General features: G+C 35.2%; 2 protein-coding genes across 9 annotated transcripts; both read right to left on the reverse strand.

The window, feature by feature from the left end:
• Positions 1–2,126: 2,126 nt before the first annotated feature.
• LOC131037373 (pentatricopeptide repeat-containing protein At1g08070, chloroplastic) lies at positions 2,127–6,724 on the reverse strand. Its single transcript, XM_057969497.2, has one exon. It carries the CDS (start codon positions 6,501–6,503, stop codon positions 3,372–3,374), a length of 3,132 nt encoding a protein of 1,043 aa, XP_057825480.1. The 5' UTR covers positions 6,504–6,724; the 3' UTR covers positions 2,127–3,371.
• Positions 6,725–13,894: 7,170 nt separating this feature from the next.
• Positions 13,895–17,607, reverse strand: LOC131037367 (pentatricopeptide repeat-containing protein At1g08070, chloroplastic). Of its 8 annotated transcripts, none has more exons than XM_057969488.2 (4): positions 16,964–17,607; positions 15,138–16,795; positions 14,638–15,043; positions 13,895–14,354 (listed from the first exon to the last, which is right to left on the reverse strand). In XM_057969488.2, the coding sequence occupies exons 1-2, from the start codon at positions 17,436–17,438 to the stop codon at positions 15,204–15,206; spliced, it is 2,067 nt and encodes a 688-aa protein (XP_057825471.1). In that variant the 5' UTR covers positions 17,439–17,607; the 3' UTR covers positions 13,895–14,354; positions 14,638–15,043; positions 15,138–15,203. The 8 variants fall into 8 exon arrangements, with proteins under 8 accessions (XP_057825471.1, XP_057825472.2, XP_057825470.2 ...); XM_057969489.2 differs by having other exon boundaries at positions 15,138–16,399; positions 16,568–17,607; XM_057969487.2 differs by having other exon boundaries at positions 15,138–16,099; positions 16,265–17,607.
• Between the last annotated feature and the right edge of the window lie 466 nt (positions 17,608–18,073).

The following is an 18,073-nucleotide window of genomic DNA, read 5'->3' on the forward strand; positions in this document are numbered from 1 at the left end:
TATAGTATTTATCAAAGTTGAGGTTGTGCAAAGAAAAACACAATTACAATATCTCAAATGCAGTCAATAAGATGTCTTTGACATTGTGAATAAGAGTATATGGTGTGGTGCTTGTAGGGGTGTGGATGTTGGTTTGGTAAGCCCAAATGATATTATTAGGTTAAAGATGACAGTCAAAATCAACATTATTAACAAATTTCATGATCCTTTTATTGGATGCCTCAACTTAACTATTTTCATATGAGTAGTATGGGGTGTACCACTTGTTCTTAATAAGGAATTGTTCACATAGAGCTCACACTTTGTGATTTTCAAAGTATTTTCTATTATTGATCGTCACAGTGGGAGGGATGCCAAATTGATAGATGAGGTGGTTAAGAATGAACTTGGATATTTGGGTACTAGTAATGAAAGTGAGTTAAATAATGACTGTTGGAGGATGTGTGATTAAAATTATCAGTGAGGTCGAGACTCCATGTAGAAAAAGGGTCATGAAGGATTAATAGGTTGTAGATCTTGTGATTGATAATGAATTAGGTTCCTGTGCTTCTGGCATGCTAAAACTCTCTTCATGCATTGATAGGCATTTGATTCCATTGCAACCCAATAATATCTTGTTTGAAATAGCTTCATGGCAAGGATAATGCTACTAGGGACTTCTTGAAGTGCTAAGTTAGCCTTGTATATGTTGACACATCTAAGAAAAGTGTTATTGTAGCCCCTACAATAGAGAATGCCACCAATGTCAATGTAATAGGAGGCACATTGGATAGGTGATTTGTATTTTTAGATGATAAGTAGGATGGGATGGTATGGTCTTGGAGGTAAGCATAGATGTCACTATACTATGGGGTGTCAAGATCAACAATGTCATATATCATATCTAAGTAGGAAAGACATAGTCAAGGATGAGAAGTTGTTCTACAAGCAAATGGCATTCATGGTCATCATTTGGCATATCTAAGAGAGATCCTATTATGTCCATTATCTTTGCATCTTTATTATTGATATAGGGGACTTGCTCAAAAGATGTATCTAGCAAATATTGTTTGAAGCTATCCACTATACACTTATAGGGCACAAGCTTATCATCGTTAGTTAGGAACTCATCATTGACCCATCTAATAACTAGCTATGAATCACCAAATATATATAGGTATTAAATTTTCCATTGTACTACTAACTTTAGGCTAGAGATAAGAGCTTCATACTCTACAATATTGTATTTTTACGAGAATCCAATTAAGAATGCCTTAGGGGTGAGATCATCTTGAGAGGTGATAAATAAGATGCTTACACTAGAACCTTGAAAGGTAAAGGATCCATCAAAGTATAGTATCCATGGTTTGTAATCTTCAATACAAAGGATAGATTCATCACAAAATTCTATCACCGGTGGTTAATGAGCTTGAAGTGGGCCTCTACCAAATGATATACAATTACTTACCCTTTGATTACCTTTTGATTCATACATTCAATATCAAATTCACTAAAAAGAATGACCCACTTTGCTATTCTTCTTGTTAGAGTTTCTTAAAACAATAACTATTTAAGAAGGTTGATTTTGGTGATAAGATGGATATTAAAATTGAACGTGTAATGCCAAGTATTTTGTGAGGAAAATCCACTGATGAAAAAATATTTCTCTATGGGAGAGTAATTTATCTCACATCCCATTAACATTTTGGGAATGTGATAGATGACATTATCTCGTCCTTGATCATCATGTTGTACTAATAGAGCACCTAAATCATGTTGTGTAATGAAGATGTATAAAAGTAGAGGCTAGTTAGGAGTAGGTACCACTAGGATTGCAATATTGGAAATATATTACTTAATTATCAATTGTTGAGTGGCACAACTAGTCCCATTTAAAGTTGGCATTCTTCTTAAGCATATGTAAGAAAGGTTGGCATTTATTTGCAAATTGAAAAATGAATTATTAAATGAATTAGAGTTTTCCTTTTAGGCTACACAACTAGCTACGGTTATGTGGGAGTGGCATTTTCATTATGACAATGCTCAAACATCAAACTGCAAATTGTCCTTCAAACACTAGTCAACTAATTCAAAACATGCTTTAACCCAAGCAATACTAATCGGCCAAGTTGTGTCAAGAGTAAACACAAGTGGGGTTTTACAATGATGCCACTAATTCATGTGTAATACACACCCAACATGAAGTACATGCAAAGCATACAGCACAAACCTAACAAACACCTGCTCTTGACTTTGAATGATCAAAATCAATTGTTTATTGACTAAGACTTCTGGGAGACTTTAAAGCCTTAAGATGAAAAGAAACATTTAAAATTTAAAAACTATATGTAAATGCTTGTTACAGAACTCTTAATGAATGCAAATTTGAGAGGTAGAACGATATGCCAATAGATCTCAATTTGAGATCCCTGCAAAGCCTAATTGTTTTGTCTTCCCTTCTTTGGAATGGATGCACACTCCAAATCCAATTAAAGTGCTGTCAGAAAGCATGACTGACCAACATATTCATAAGATCATACCAAATTTTATTCAAATGACTGCTGCTATCATGGCGTTGTTTCGTATTTTTCTGTTACAAAATCTAATTGCGTGACTTGACCTTTATACCCTGTGGGGTCTTGAGTCTTCTCGAATATATTAACCAAAGGTCTAGTGATGGTCAACCCAGGGTTTCCATTAAACATATAAACACCATATTTATCTAGCATGTAATTATGCAAAATCAAATCACCGTTCAACGACTGAATATAGAAAGGAGGATGGTCCATATGATTTAATTCATTTCAATGTAAATTTCAGGTAACTCATCCAATTTGAGCTCTTTCAGCAAATTATTTCTTCCAAAAATGTAAATTTCAGGAACTCCATGAACATTTATATAGGTTTCTTTAAACGATGAAACCTACAGAACAAGGGAGGGAGATTTTTTTTAGAGTCGTCTGGAAGATTTGAGTTGTTGAGAAGCATCTCTCAACAGACAGTAGTAATTGCTTCTTTGACTCCCTTCCGTGGGAATTACAGTCTTTTGAGCTGCTCGTATTTCCAAACTTTAAATTAAAGATCTTCATGGTTTAGTCAGCTTGACCACTTCTGTAGCTTTGATTGAGTCTTCATTCAGGTAAACTGTCTTTTTCTGCGTCATTTTGCCTCAGAGACTAAGTTAAACCGAAAATCATCCGAACTGTCTGACATCGTTGATATCTCCTCAGCACCTCTCTGATTATTACAAAACAATTTGAGAGATTGAGGCTTCTGATTCTGTTTCTTTTTCTAGAAGACCGTAATCATCCTCCACACTCGAAACAACCATTTTCCACACAATGCACCCTGTTATAATGAAAGCCTCTGTAAATAACTTGGTTCACTCAGCATCACCAATAGTCTCCACAAGAACATTGCCCATGTTCAAAATGATGGAAACGATTTGCATCTCTCACAACAATTTTCCTTTCAACAATCTTCGAGATAAACTTAGTCGCAGTGTGGCAGTCACCACATACTCGAAGGTTCTTGACAACTGTAATAGTTGTTCCAGGGGATGTGTTTAACAACCCAAATGCAATAGCCAACTTCTCACTATGGTGGCAGAGGAGTAATTCCTTTTCTTCATCCTCCACATCATTCAGCACAGGTTTTGTATCGGGAATATACCCTGCTGCCTTCATCTTCCAAGATAATTTATCCAACTCTGCATAGATCTCCTGTGTTTGTGGGTGTAATCTGTCTCCTACATAAAAAACATGTACCATTTTATGGACTTCAATCCAGCTACATCCAGGTGTCTTAATAATTCCTGTATCTTTCATCACTCTCCTTAACTTTTGAAGTTCACTCCACCTGCCCACTTCTGCATAAATGTTTGACAGAAGAACATAAGATGCAGCACTTTTAGGTTCAAACTCAAAAAGGAGTGTCGCCACAAATTCTCCTAGCCCAATATTCTTATGTGATCTACAAGCACCAAGTAAACACATCCATACAACTAAATCAGGTTTTATTGGCAATTTGATAATAAAATTTAGAGCTTGCTCAAGATAGCCAGCACGGCCAAGAAGGTCAACCATGCATACATAGTGATCTGTATTGGGGATTATATTAGAGTCAGTAATGCAATTGAAGTATTTACAGCCATCATCGACTAGGCCTGCATGGCTACATGCAAATAAAACAGAAACAAAGGTTATATGATCGAGCTCAGTTCCAGAATGCTTCATTAGTTGGAAGAGTTCAAGAGCATCCTCGCTATAGCCATGCATTGCATATCCTGCAATCATTGCATTCCATGATACAACATTGGAATGATCAATTTTGTCAAACAATACACGGCTCCTCTGTATACTTCCACATTTGCCATACATATCTATTAGAGCATTCACAACTGCATCTGACAAAGATCCACTTTTGATAATCTTTTGATGGATTTCCATACCCTGTTCTAGAGCTCCAAGTTTGGCACAAGCTGGGAGGATGCTTGCGAAAGTTAATGAGTCTGAATTTATACCTATCAACTGCATTTGCTTAAAAATACACAAGGCTTTATCAACAAGTCCATTTTGTTTATATCCTACAATCATTGCATTCCATGAGACCACATTTTGTTGAGGTAGTTTATCAAACACTTTCCTTGCTTTCTGTAAGCTTCCACATTTTGCGTACATGTCCAGAAGGGCGTTCAAGACCACATCTGACATGTATCCGTTTTCTATTAGTTTTTCATGGACCTCTATGCCTTGCTCCAAAGCTCCCATTTTGGCACATGCTGAAAGAATAGTGGCAAAGGTTGCTGAGTCAGGCTTTATTCCCGCCAATTGCATTCGCTTAAAAAACTCCAACGCTTTTTCAACAAGCTCATTTTGTGTGTATCCAGCAATGATTGCACTCCATGAGACCACATTTCGTTGAGGCATTTCTTCAAAAATCCTTAAAACCCCATCAAGATCTCCATTTTGAGCATATCCAGTAAGTATCGCATTCCACGAGACAAGGTTTGCATTTTTCATTTTCTCAAACAGTTCACATGCTTTCTGTATATATCCACATTTTGCATACATGTCTATCAGTGAAGTCGTGGCTACCGCTTCTGACAAACATCCTGTGTCGATTATTTTTTGATGGATTTCCATACCCTGTTCCAAAGCTCCTATTTTGGCACATGCTGAGAGGATGCTGGAAAATGTTATTGAGTTTGGATCTACACCTGCAAACTGCATCTGCTTGAATATCTCCAAGGCTTCTTCAACATACCCCTTTTGCACGTATCCAGTAATTACTGCAGTCCATGAAACCACATTTCGAAGAGGCATTTTGTCAAATAATTCACGCGATTTCTGTATGCTTCCGCATTTTGAATACATGTCTATCAGGGCAGTCACAACTAGGACATCAGACAATAATCCGCTCTTAATTATTTTTGAATGGATATCCATACCAAGTTCTAATGCTTCCATTTTGGCACATGCTGGAAGGATGCTGACGAAGGTTGATGAGTCTGACTTGACACCTGCCAATTGCATTTGCTTAAGAATTTCTAGGGATTCATCAACAAGCCCATTTCGAGTATATCCCACTATCATAGCATTCCATGAGACCACATTTTCTCGAGGCATTTTTTCAAACAATTTGCGCGCCTTCTGGATGCTTCGACATTTTGCATACATGTCTACAAGGGAATTTGAAACTAAAACATTTGACAAAAGTCCACTTTCAATTATTGTTTTATGGATTTCCATACCCTTTTCCACATCTCCTTTTTCGGCACACGCTGGAAGGATGCTTATAAAAGTCGCCGGGTTAGGTTTTACACCTGCTAATTGCATTTGCTTAAAAAAGTCTAACCCTTCTTCAACAAACCCGTATTTTGCATGCCCTGTTATGATTGTCGTCCATGAGACCACATTTTTTTGAGGCATTTTATCAAAAAGGCTCAAAGCTTCATCAAGAGCACCATTATGTGCATACCCTGTAATCATCGCATTCCACGAGATCACATTTGCATTAGGCATTCTGTCAAACAATTGACGTGCCTTCAGTATGCTCTGGCATTTTGCATACATGTTCATCAGAGTATTCATCACAATGAGGTCGGATTGAAATCCACATCTAATGACTTTTCCATGGATCTGCCTGCCATTTTTAAGAGATTTCGTGTCGGCGCACGCGGGAAGAATAGTCGAGAAAGTGAACTGATCTGGTCGAGCCTCTGATAGTTGCATTTGCTGAAACAATGTCAATGCCTGTTGAGGAAAACCATGCCTTCTGTATTGTCCAATCATCATATTCCATGAAAAGACGTCTGTGTCAGTCCTGTGTTCAAAAGCATTGCGAGCGTCCACTAAGCTCCCACACTTGGCATACATATTGAAAAATGTTCTGTGTGAAAAGAAATTTGTGGGAAATGTAAGCCTCGTGTCATTGATGTGAGTGTATATTTTTTTAGCCCACAGTGCTCTGGGTTTAAGATTGATACGGGAAGTGGATGGCATTGAATTAATCTGCATTGTCATTCATTCTACCATAATTGAACACATTCTTCTGATTCTGATTTCTTAAGAAGAGGAACACTCTGATCTCTCTCATTCTGTAAATCAAGCCTATTGATTTTTCCCAGAACCTTCTGATACCTCTTCGGCATTTTTGATTTGCTAGCGATAGTAATGAAACTAGTTGTAAAGAACCGTCGAAGTTTTTGAAGTGCCGATTTTTGCACTTTCCTCCTCCTATTAGCACCTTGTCTGATAAGCACAATAATTATATTTCATAATTGTTTGGAGTATTAATTGTGATTGAACTTTTAAATTGCCCATAGCACCTTGTTTGATAAGCACAATAATTATATTTTATAATTGTTTGGCTCACTTTATATCACAATTAAAAAATTAATCTGAGCATTCCAACCTATTAAATTAATCTGAGCATTCCAATCTATTTACTTTTTATTAAATCTTGGATAGTATTGTTTACTCGCATATATATCTTAAGGACTATCTTAAGATAATCTATATAAAGTACTTCGATATATATCTTATTATATTATAATTTATATTAAATTATGATTATAAAAATAAAAAATGATTTTACAAATAATAAGAATTTTATTTATTTATTTTTTAATTTCATCTTAGAAATAAAAATAAATAGAAAAATGATTTACAAATACTTAATATTTATCTATTATAAAAATAAAAAATAAAAAATTATTTATTTATTTATCTCATTGTAGGAATAAAAATTAAAATTAAAATGTTTTACAAATACTTGGTGTTTATTTCTTATAAAAAATATAAAATATAACTATAAATGATTTTACAAATGTTTAATGCTTATTTCATTATAGAAATAAAAATAAAATAAAAAAGATTTACAAATACTTAATGTTTATCCCTTATAAAAATAAAAAAATTATAATAACAATTGTCTACATATCTATAGTTAAAATAGAATTGTTTGGCAATCTAATTATTATCTTTGTCCCAAAATAATTTTAGTATCTATCGATTTTAAATCATTTTTTAATGTTTAAATTGCTTTATGTTTTTATGTACACAGATGAATGGGGTGCATATGCGATTGTAGACTTACATCTATCGAAGTAATAATAACATATTTATATTTAGAAGATTTATGTTAAAGATATTGAGAAATATCATTCTCCGTATGTTTATTTGTTTGAGTAAAACATTTAAAACAATAGACACAATTTAATAAAAATAAACACTTAAAACAATGATATTTCTTGCCTCTTCGAGAATGATGCATCTTACCTTTACATAAATTTTCCTAAAGATCAGGAAAAATTGCAAAACGAAAAAACTTAGAAATGAAATTTTTTATAAAAAAAAAATGAGATCACATTTCCTTACCTTAGTCATTCCAAACTACTCTAGTAGTTTTTTGTTGATTACTGATAAAAAACCAACTTGAGGATTGTTTGAAGTGTTGGAAACTCAATAGTATAATAAGTAAAAGCAAGCTCTTTCAAATTTATCAAAAGGCATAGCCAATTTGACATAGAGAATTAAGATAGATAAAATGTTTGAAGATCTTTTAAAACTTTCATTGTCTCCAAAAAAAAAAAAAAAAAGTAGTGGAAGAATCAACTCTATATCATGCTCATTTTTAGGAATGTTATTTCATTATTCAAGATGTTGCACCCTAACACTAACTCTAACTATAACCCAAACCCTAATTTAATCAATAATTAAATCGTAACCATAATTGAGCCTTGATCAACTAACTTAGAGTAATAATTTTAGCCCTATGAAGATCAAATGCCCAATTATTATGTGTGCTTGTAAATAGAATTTGCTCTACATAATTTACACAACATGTATCTCGGGGAGTTTTGAGTGAATACCAATGATACATATCAATTGACAAAAGATTAAGTAAATAATCTACACTTATGGTTGGTATGATAGAGTCTTCACCATAAAGAATATGAAGAAATGGAGAATGCACAATGAGAAAACACACTTCTCCATGAGGAAACTCCATATTGTACTCCATTTTTGTAACATTACATGGTAAAAAGTGTTAACAAGTATAGATTTAGGTCATTATCTAACTTTTAGAGTATGTTATTTTGGTTATGTTGTGTGGTTGTGTTGTTTAGCAGTTTTTTTACTATTTTAGACTAGTTTTCAACTTAAACATATACCAAATATTGTGGGAATATTTGTCATCATTGACAATGGTATGGAGGTCCATATATTATTATGTTTTGTGTGTAAAGATAGATGGCAACCCTATTGTTTGTCATTATAAGCTCTATATAGGTGAAGTTACAATTTTTATATAATTAAGATGTTTATTCTTGTTTGAGTGTCAATAGGTTCTAAATTAAAATCGTCTTTAGCTATATGGAAACAAAGTACTTTCAAGTTTCCTAAAATGTTATTAAAAAGTAAGCCCTAATAATCTAAAAGAATTAGAAGAAAATAACTATTGAATCACTTTGTTAGGCTTAGTTATAGACAAAATTGTACTATGTAGCCCATGCAAACACCAAATCTTTGAGTAGACTCAACAATAATATCCACTCCAAATTCCCAAGGTAAACTTGAACTTGGATGAGTAATTTGAAACTCATGCACTCAAAATTTGAATATACCAAAAGAACATGAATTGTAGTAGACTAGTTTCTAAACTACTAAAGTTTTTTGAAAGAGGGTCAAATGCTTCACATACACAAGTGTTCCTACTTTTTAACAAAACATAATGGTGTCTAGTGTCCACCCCCAAATTTTTGTGTTGCTTTTAAAATTTTGAGAAGCCAATTGGTAGGAATATAGTTAAGAGTGAGAACTAAAAGTTGTATTTTTTTTTGTAATTTTTTGTTGAGTTTTTTTTTAATGATTTTTCAAAGTGGATGCATCCTAATAATCAAATCGTTAAACGTGTGCATCACATAACTTGCTCAGAAAAAATCGAAAATGCAACAAAAAAAGTGTATAGAATGAAATGTAGAACAATATTATAGAATTTATTTCAAAGTTTGACAAGTAGGTCAACAGTAATTAAACAAATGGTACACATATGGCAAAAGAAATTTTAAAAATGTTATTGTTGTTCAAATCTATAAAAAAATGATATGGTTGGAAAGCTCGAAAGACGTGTGAAGTTATGGTGGCAATTTTACTAATACCTAGTTAATAATGTGTAAACTTGGTGACGAGGAAGGTTAGAAACAAGAATAGAAGAAAAAAACATCAAAATGAGGGAAATGAAGCTCCCAAGCCTAAGGTTTGTCATCCAAGGCTAAGTACAAAGCAAAACACATGTGTGTTATTTGAAATAAAAACACATACGTGTTTTTATGAGAGTAAACCATGTACATGTTTTTTCTCAATAAGCATAACACGTGTGTGTTATGCTAAATAAGAAAAACCCATTTGCATTATGCTGACATAAAGCTACGAAAGGAACACTGCCCCTACTCGAATTTTTAGTTCCAAAAAGCATAAACACATTTTGAATGCTAATGTCTTTAGCCTTCCATTAGTTTTTTTCATTGGGAGATATACATAAAATATAACATTTAAGTATAAATTATATTTTTCCTTTGTCTTTTATCTTATTAAGTTATATTTTATGTATATATTGGCAAGATGTTTGTGAATGGTTTCAAATCTCTAGGAGTCATAATGCAGATTCTAGATTTTAGGAGATCTTATAAGTTTTAGACTTAGTCATATTTTAGTAATCAGTAGGCTTCTATCATCATTCTCTTGATATTTCTCTATCTCATGCTTTTTGCCTTCCCCAAGCTCTAGACCTTTCAATTTTCCTATCTCTCTCCTCCTCCCTCTCTACCTCTCTCTATCTCACTATCTCCTCTTTTCCCAATCTCTAGATCTTATAATTTCTCAAAGTTAGTCAAGTTTTAATAATCACTAAGCTCTCTCTCTCTCTCTCTCTCTCTCTCTCTCTCTCTCTCTCTCTCTCTCTCTCTCTCTCTCTCTCTCTCTCTCTCTCTCTCTCTCTCTCTCTCTCTCTCTCTCTCTCTCTTTGTCTCCCTCAATCTATAAACCTATCTCTCTTCCTCTCCCCCTCTCACTCCCCCTCTCTCTCCCATCTCTCTATCTCACTCTGTCCTCTCTCCCCAAGCTCTAAACTTATCTTTCTCACCCTTCTACTCTATATCTCCCCTCTCTTCTCTACCTACCTCACACACATACTCTCTCCCCTTACCCACCTCTCTCTCTCACTTTCCCTCTATCTACTTATCTCTATCTCTTCTCTCCCTCTATTTGGATACTTCCCCCTGCTCCCTCCCTACCTCTATTTCTAGATACATACTTCTCCCTCTCTCCCTCCCTTTCTTTTTTCTCACCTTCTCATGCTCCCTCTCCACTTATTTCTCTCTCTCACTCTCTCCCCCATTCCCTCTCTATTTCTCTTTATCTCACTCTCTTTGTCTCCCTCAAGCTTTATATATATCTCTCTCTTTCCCTATCACTCTCTCCCTACCCCTCTCTATCTCATTCTCTCCTCTCTCCCTGAAGATCTAGACTTATCTTTCTACCTCTCAAGCTCTCACCCTTCACTCTCTGTTCTCTCTCTTTCTTTGTCTTCCTTTTTATTTCTCTACATAACTCCCCCTCACTCTTTCCCTGCCTCTATTTCTCTACATACATCTCCTTCCATCCTTCCCCCTCTCTCTCCCCTTCTATCTTTACTTGCATCTATCTTCCCCCCTTTCTCTATACATACCTCTCCTTCCTTCCATACCTATCTCTATTTCTCTATATACATCTTTATCCCACCCTCTTGCTTTATACCTACCTCCCTCCCCCCTTTCCTCTCTTGCCCTCTCTACCTATCCATATATATATACTATCTATCTCCCCTCTCCCTTTCTCTTTTTCCTCTCTCTCTATCTATCCATCTATGAATGAAATTCATATCATCATCTTGTCTCAAAATATGTTGATAATTAAGAAAAGCTCTTGGACAATAAGGAGGATCTAGATTGATAGATGTGTTAAGATTAACATGCTTACCTTGTCCTCTTGCACCAAAGCACCTTTGTGAGAAGAGAATCCATCATTATTCTTCAATGTTACATCTCCATTGGAGAGATCATTTATAGGAGCATTAACTTTTTCCTCGTGATTTTAAAAAGATACCCCAGGAGAGATACAAGTATGATTTATTTCAGTATCATCTCTAGGATTTTCAAGGGTGCCATTTGAAACATCTACCAAAGCTTTTTTGAAATCCAAATATTACATTAACTTCTTTAAAAATATCGTCATATAGAAACATGAAATATGTATGCAAGCTTTGAGAAATGAATTGAATGTAGGAAAAATCTTTGAAATCCTCATAATGCAATGCGTTAAAGTGGTATGAATGAATGCAAGCAACATAAAAAGAAAGAGACTATCATCCAACACATGATTTTGGTAAACATAGCTAATAAGCAATGTAATCACATGTAAAATAGCAAACGAAACAGATTTTCTAAATTCCATTATGAAAAATCAAATTTAAAAGCACCCAATCAGAAATATGCAAAATGTTAGAAGCGTCAAGTTCACCAAAATGTATGGTGGTGGAAATAAGGATTCTCTAGTTTAATTATGTAAACAAGGAATTAAACTTACTTCCAACCAATATACATTAAAGAGAGAATGAGATCCAATAGGCTTGACCTCAAAGACCTATGGTGAAAGGGTTGAACACATATTGGACTTCAATCTCCCTTTGCTTGAGTTAAAACTGAATAATTGAAGGTGAGGACTAGGATTAATGATGCAAAATTGACAATGATCAACTTGAACAAAGAGTTTCAGAACAAATATTCAAACATAGAGTATAGATCTGGAAATGTAAATAAGAGAACATGTACCTAAAATTTGGGTTTGGAAATGTGGGCCAAGGATGCTAGGCGACCTTGACCCAAAACTATCAGATGCAAACAATGGAAATACTTTTGAAATTAGGATGTCACTCTAAGCATCTCCCTAAAAAATTGTCAGAACAACGTCGAACACTAATGTTAGGTGACCTTGACCCAATGCTTTAATTTCTGTAAAATTTGGTTTTGTGTGCCTCTATCTACTCTTCTTAGATCTATAACTATTATCTCCAAAACCTATCACTTAGACACACGAGGGAAAAATGTTGTTGTGTTGATAGGGGTTTGTCTAGGTCAAACCTTAGGTTGGAATTAACCTTTGAATGAAATAGATAAATTGAAATGGAAGGCTCTAAAGTAAAATATTGAATGTTATACCTCAAGCTTGTTGTAGTTGATAATGACGATGATACAATGCTCTTTGAATGTGATCCACAAGTTTTGATGCAATAACATGACATGACATGACAAGGCATAAAGAAGATCAATCATGAAAACATGCTTGCATGAAGATTGTTGCAACTTGTTGGTCCATAATGATTAGATCTAAAGGATATGGTGAGATGAAATTATGTCTCCTTGATACTCTATAATATGCTTGTGATTAGAATGTTTGAGGATGTGGTTGGATGTTGATTGTGAAAAATGAATTGAAAAGATGCTCTTATATAGGGTTCTTAAGGTATTTCATAAATTAAGCTGACCTCCAACAGTCATATTAAAATATCAAGATTGGGAATCAACTAGTGAGAATTAGGCACCAACATATTTAAAAATTGGCTACTTTTGCATGAGCAAAGGCACCTAGTGCCCTTGACCACTAGGTGACCTCCCAAAAAGGAGTGAATCAAGGATGGCTTTGGTGCACTTAGGCTTCAAACAGAGATCTGGATCACCATATAAACATATGCATTAGTTTTATAGTGCAAAGGTCAAAAATATGCTTTGATAAGAGCTAGGAGGAAGCACGCTAAAGAAAGGGCACAAAAAAGAATGTAAAATTGTAAAGGGTTACAATTTACGACAGGTCACATAAGACCTCGTCTCAAATTTCACATTTGACAACGACTTAAGTGTAGGCACATTGGTGAAGCTTAGGACATCATACAACATAAATGGTCTTAAAATGAACCAAGGGAAAGTCACACTAAAATAGGAGAAAAATAGAGAGTGAAATTGTTAGGGTAAACAATTTACAACTCTACAAAAGGTTAAAAAACTTTTTGATTTTTTTGCACACACAATCAATTAAATTAATTAATTCTTATTGACTTGGTCTATCAAATAATTGTGATAAATAAAAAAGAAACAGAGATGTTGAGTGAGAATAATTACTCCTCAAGATCTGTTGGAAAATACGGATGATGGTTGCAGGTTTCATTCTTCTGCATTTACTTCCACAGAGAAGGCAGCTCATGCGGAGAGAAGCTATAATGATGCATGTTAGGACCTGGTGTTCCACCAAGTATTGATTCCAAAAAAACTTAATCTAAAAAAATATATAGAATTGATACTATTTTCTTTGTAGAAGGAAAGTTACCAAACGCATTTGCATCATATTGATAATTAAAATTCTCTCCGCTTTCTTTACAGAGACTCTTTCTTTATAGAGGATTATACAAATATGTGTGTTTTTGGTCACATCGAGACCGTTTTCCAATCAGAAAAATGAAAAATTGAGTAGACCATGCTTCATAAAAGTCTTTCAAAACAAAGAAGTTTGGTAGTACTATCGTTGAGATTTGTAACAAAACTTAGGATATGCTGATGATTGAAGTAATTTTGGTTTAGGTTTGCAAGAAAATTCCATTCTTTACTAGCATAAGGCAGGTATGCAACACATGAAATAAGTCTCCCATTCATGTAGCGCATGAAGAAATTATCCATTTTGCCCGGGTTATGATCTACAAGTAGGATGTTCCCCTCGTTACTGGAAAGCTCTTTCGGGCGTCCTAATTACTTTTGCTCCTCGTGAACTCCTACTTTTTCAGGCCTGTATTCACCAAAAGTATATTAGCTCGCCAAGAAAGTAATGGGCAAGAGAAGCCATATTGGACACCTTGAACCGTTATTTAAGAGGTTTTCACTATTTATCATCTACAAACACTGTCATTTTCAAAAGAAATCTACCCAAATGTGGTGCTTGTGTGTGAAAGCACATATAACAGTATTCGAGAAGTATCTTTGAAAGCCAGAGAGAAAATCTTGTGATTTTCCACTCCTGTTTACAAAGGAAATCTAATAACTAGACTTGAACAGAAGATGTTTGCAAATACCTGTACCAGAAGATGGTATCATTCAACTGGACACAGTGGCATTCCATGATCACTAATGACACAACACATAACGCCTCGATGAATATATAGTTGATATATATAATTTAAACCCCTATAGCAGACCTGACCTTGGCACAAGATGTTAACATTAATACAGGCAAAAAGACCATGAAATTTGACAAAAGGAAGGAAGGAGAAAACAACCATCATGAAATGATCTCCTCATCGTTTCCAAGTATTAGCTTGGTAGGAAATCATCCTTTCACATTCTTGTTGGCTCACCAGAATTCAGTTTTCCTTCTAGTACTCCACACATTGCGTATCCAACTCTTCGCCTTCTCCTTGGCGTTATCAAATTGGGTTTCAACCAATACCCAATCAGTATAACTAGACGGTTTGGCATGTTCTGCAACATATTTTCATTATGTCAAAAGCATAGTCTTGCACTTCAAGCACTCGAAAACAGCAAATTTTGGAAAGCCAAAAACAATTTATGATACCTCCTTGTCTCTGTAAATCTGACACGATGCACCTAATCAAAGTGCAAGCCTGTGTTGTGGCTCGTTTCACCAATAATCTTCACATGAACATCGTCCATATTTGAAATGATGGAAACGATTTGCATCTCTCACAATAATTTCTCTTGAAATTATCTTGGAAATAAACTTGGTTGAAGTGTGGCAATCACTGCATACTCGGAGGTTTTTGACAACTCTAATGGTTGTTCCAGGGGGTGTGTTTAACAATCCAAAAGCAATTGCCAACTTCTCACTATGGTGGCAGAGGAGTAATTCCTTCTCCTCCTCTTCGACGTCATTGAATATAGGTTTTGTATCTGGAATATACCCGGCTGCTTTCATCTCCCAAGACAATTTTTCCAACTCTGTATAGATCGCCTGAGTTTGTGGGTGTGATCTATCTCCCACACAAAATGCATGTACTATTTTATGGACTTCAATCCAGCTACATCCAGGTATCTTTTTAATTCCCATTTCTTCCATCAATTTCCTTACCTTTTGAGCATCACCCCACTTTCCCGCAAGGGCATAAATGTTTGACAAAAGAACAAATGGAGCAGGATTTTTTGGATCCAATTCAAAAAGGCGCGTTGCCACAGATTCCCCTAACCTTATATCCTTATGAGTTCGACAAGCACCGAGCAATGACATCCACACAACTACATCAAGTTTAACTGGGATTTTGATGATAAAGTTTACGGTTTCCTCAAGATAGCCAACTCGACCTAGAAGGTCAACCATACACACATAATGATCCATTGAAGGCATAATAGAATAAGTTTCACTCATGGAATTAAAGAATTTACAAGCATCATCCACTAGACCTGCGTGGCTGCATGCAAAAAAAACACAAACAAAGCTTACATGATCTGGGTTGGTTCCAGAGTGCTTCATTTTTTCAAAGAGTTCAACCGCATCCTTTGTATAGCCATGCATTGCATACCCTGCAATCATTGCATTCCATGAGATTACGCCTGGATGATGGATTTTGTCAAACAACGTGCGTGCCTTGTGTATGCGTGAACATTTTGCATACATGTCTATCAGTGCATTCCAGACTATCTCGGACATATATCCCATTTTAACTATATTTTGATGGATCTCCATACCCTGCTCCAAAGCTCCAAGTTTGGCACAAGCTGGGAGGACACTGGCAAAGGTTGACGGACTTGGCTTTGCACCCGCAATTTGCATTAGCTTAAAGGTCTCCAAGGCTTTGTCACCAAGCCCATTTTGTGCGTATCCTACAATCATCGCATTCCATGACACCACATTTCGCTGAGGCATTTGGACAAACAAATCACGCGCCTTCTGTATGCTTCCACATTTTCCATACATGTCTATCAAAGCACTCAAAACCACAACACTTGACAAAAAATCACTTTCAATTACCTTTTGATGAATCTCCATACCTTGTTCCAAAGCTCCCATTTTGGCACACGCTGGGAGGGTGCTTGCAAAGGTTGCCGAGTCTGCCTTTTCACCAGATAATTGCATTAGCTTAAAAGCCTCCAAAGCTTTTTCGCCAAGGTTATTTTGCGCATATCCAGCAATTATGGCAGTCCACGAGACCACGGTTCGTTGCGGCATTTCTTTAAAAAGCCGCAGAGCCTCGTCAAGAACACCCTTTTGAGCGTACCCTGTAATCATGGCATTCCATGAGACAACGTCTCCATTAGGCATTTTGTCAAACAGTTCGCGCGATCTCTCTATGCTTCCACATTTTGCATACATGTCAATCAGGGTATTCGTCACAGTAACATGAGAATGAAACCCACATCGAACGACCTTTCCATGGATCTGCATACCAGTTTTAAGAGATCCCAAGTTGGCGCATACAGGAAGAATAGTGGAGAAAGTGAAATGATCAGGTTGGACAAGCGTTTGTTGCATTCGGTGAAACAGGGCGAATGCTCCTTGAGAAATCCCGTGCCTTCGGTAAGCTGTAATCATTATATTCCATGAGGAGACATCTGGTTCAGTCATGTTATCAAGAACTTTACGAGCATTCTCCAAACTTCCGCACTTTTCATACATGCTGATAAGTTTATTTTGTAAAAGTGGGTGTGTGGAAAATGTAAATCCCCTATCGTTGATGTGAGAGTGGATTTGTTTACCCTCTGAAAGGGCTTTCTTATCAATGCATGCCTGCAATAGATTAATGTATGTCGAAGAATGTGCAGGAAACTTGCGTGTATTGAGCAGAACGTGTAGCGCCTCCTTCAAGTGGCCTTCTGTACAGAGTACCTTGAGATTGAGATTAAAATGGGCTGTGGATGACATTGAATGAAATGGCTGTTTTATTCATTCTATCACAGCAAAATAATTTTGCTTCAGCATGATTTGATACAAGACAGATTGGATAACCAGTGACCAAAATCTGAATTCATATTAGTCTACGTTTTCTTAATCCACTTCTGAAGGCATTTTTAGGAGTCCTCTTTTAACATTAAACTAGCGCTTGCATCAAAATGAGGTGCAATGATTAGTCGATAGTAATATATGTTTTGGAAGTACAAAATCTTATAATATAAAAATTATATTTATTAATAATAAAATATTAACATTTAACCTAAAATCTTCAGAATAGAAAATCAGCTACATTTTTCATATGCTCTCTCTTCATAAATAAGAATATACTTAAAAAAAAATTACTTATTTTTATTATTAGTAGAAAGTTAACTACAATTGGAAGATATCATAATATATAATATAAACATATAATTATATTTAAATTTATTATATTAAATTTGTAATTTTGTATTGTATTTTTATTTAGAAATAGTTTTGCATTTAGAAATAAGTAGTTTAGGTTAGAGTTACTATTAGTATTTGGATTATAAGTCTAATGGAAGGTTAGCTTGAACAAAATGCCTAAAACCTCATATTTGATTGCCTGCATTCCAATATTTCCAGCA

Source organism: Cryptomeria japonica, chromosome 3 (genome assembly GCF_030272615.1).
Source record: "Cryptomeria japonica chromosome 3, Sugi_1.0, whole genome shotgun sequence".
Lineage (NCBI taxonomy): Eukaryota > Viridiplantae > Streptophyta > Pinopsida > Cupressales > Cupressaceae > Cryptomeria > Cryptomeria japonica.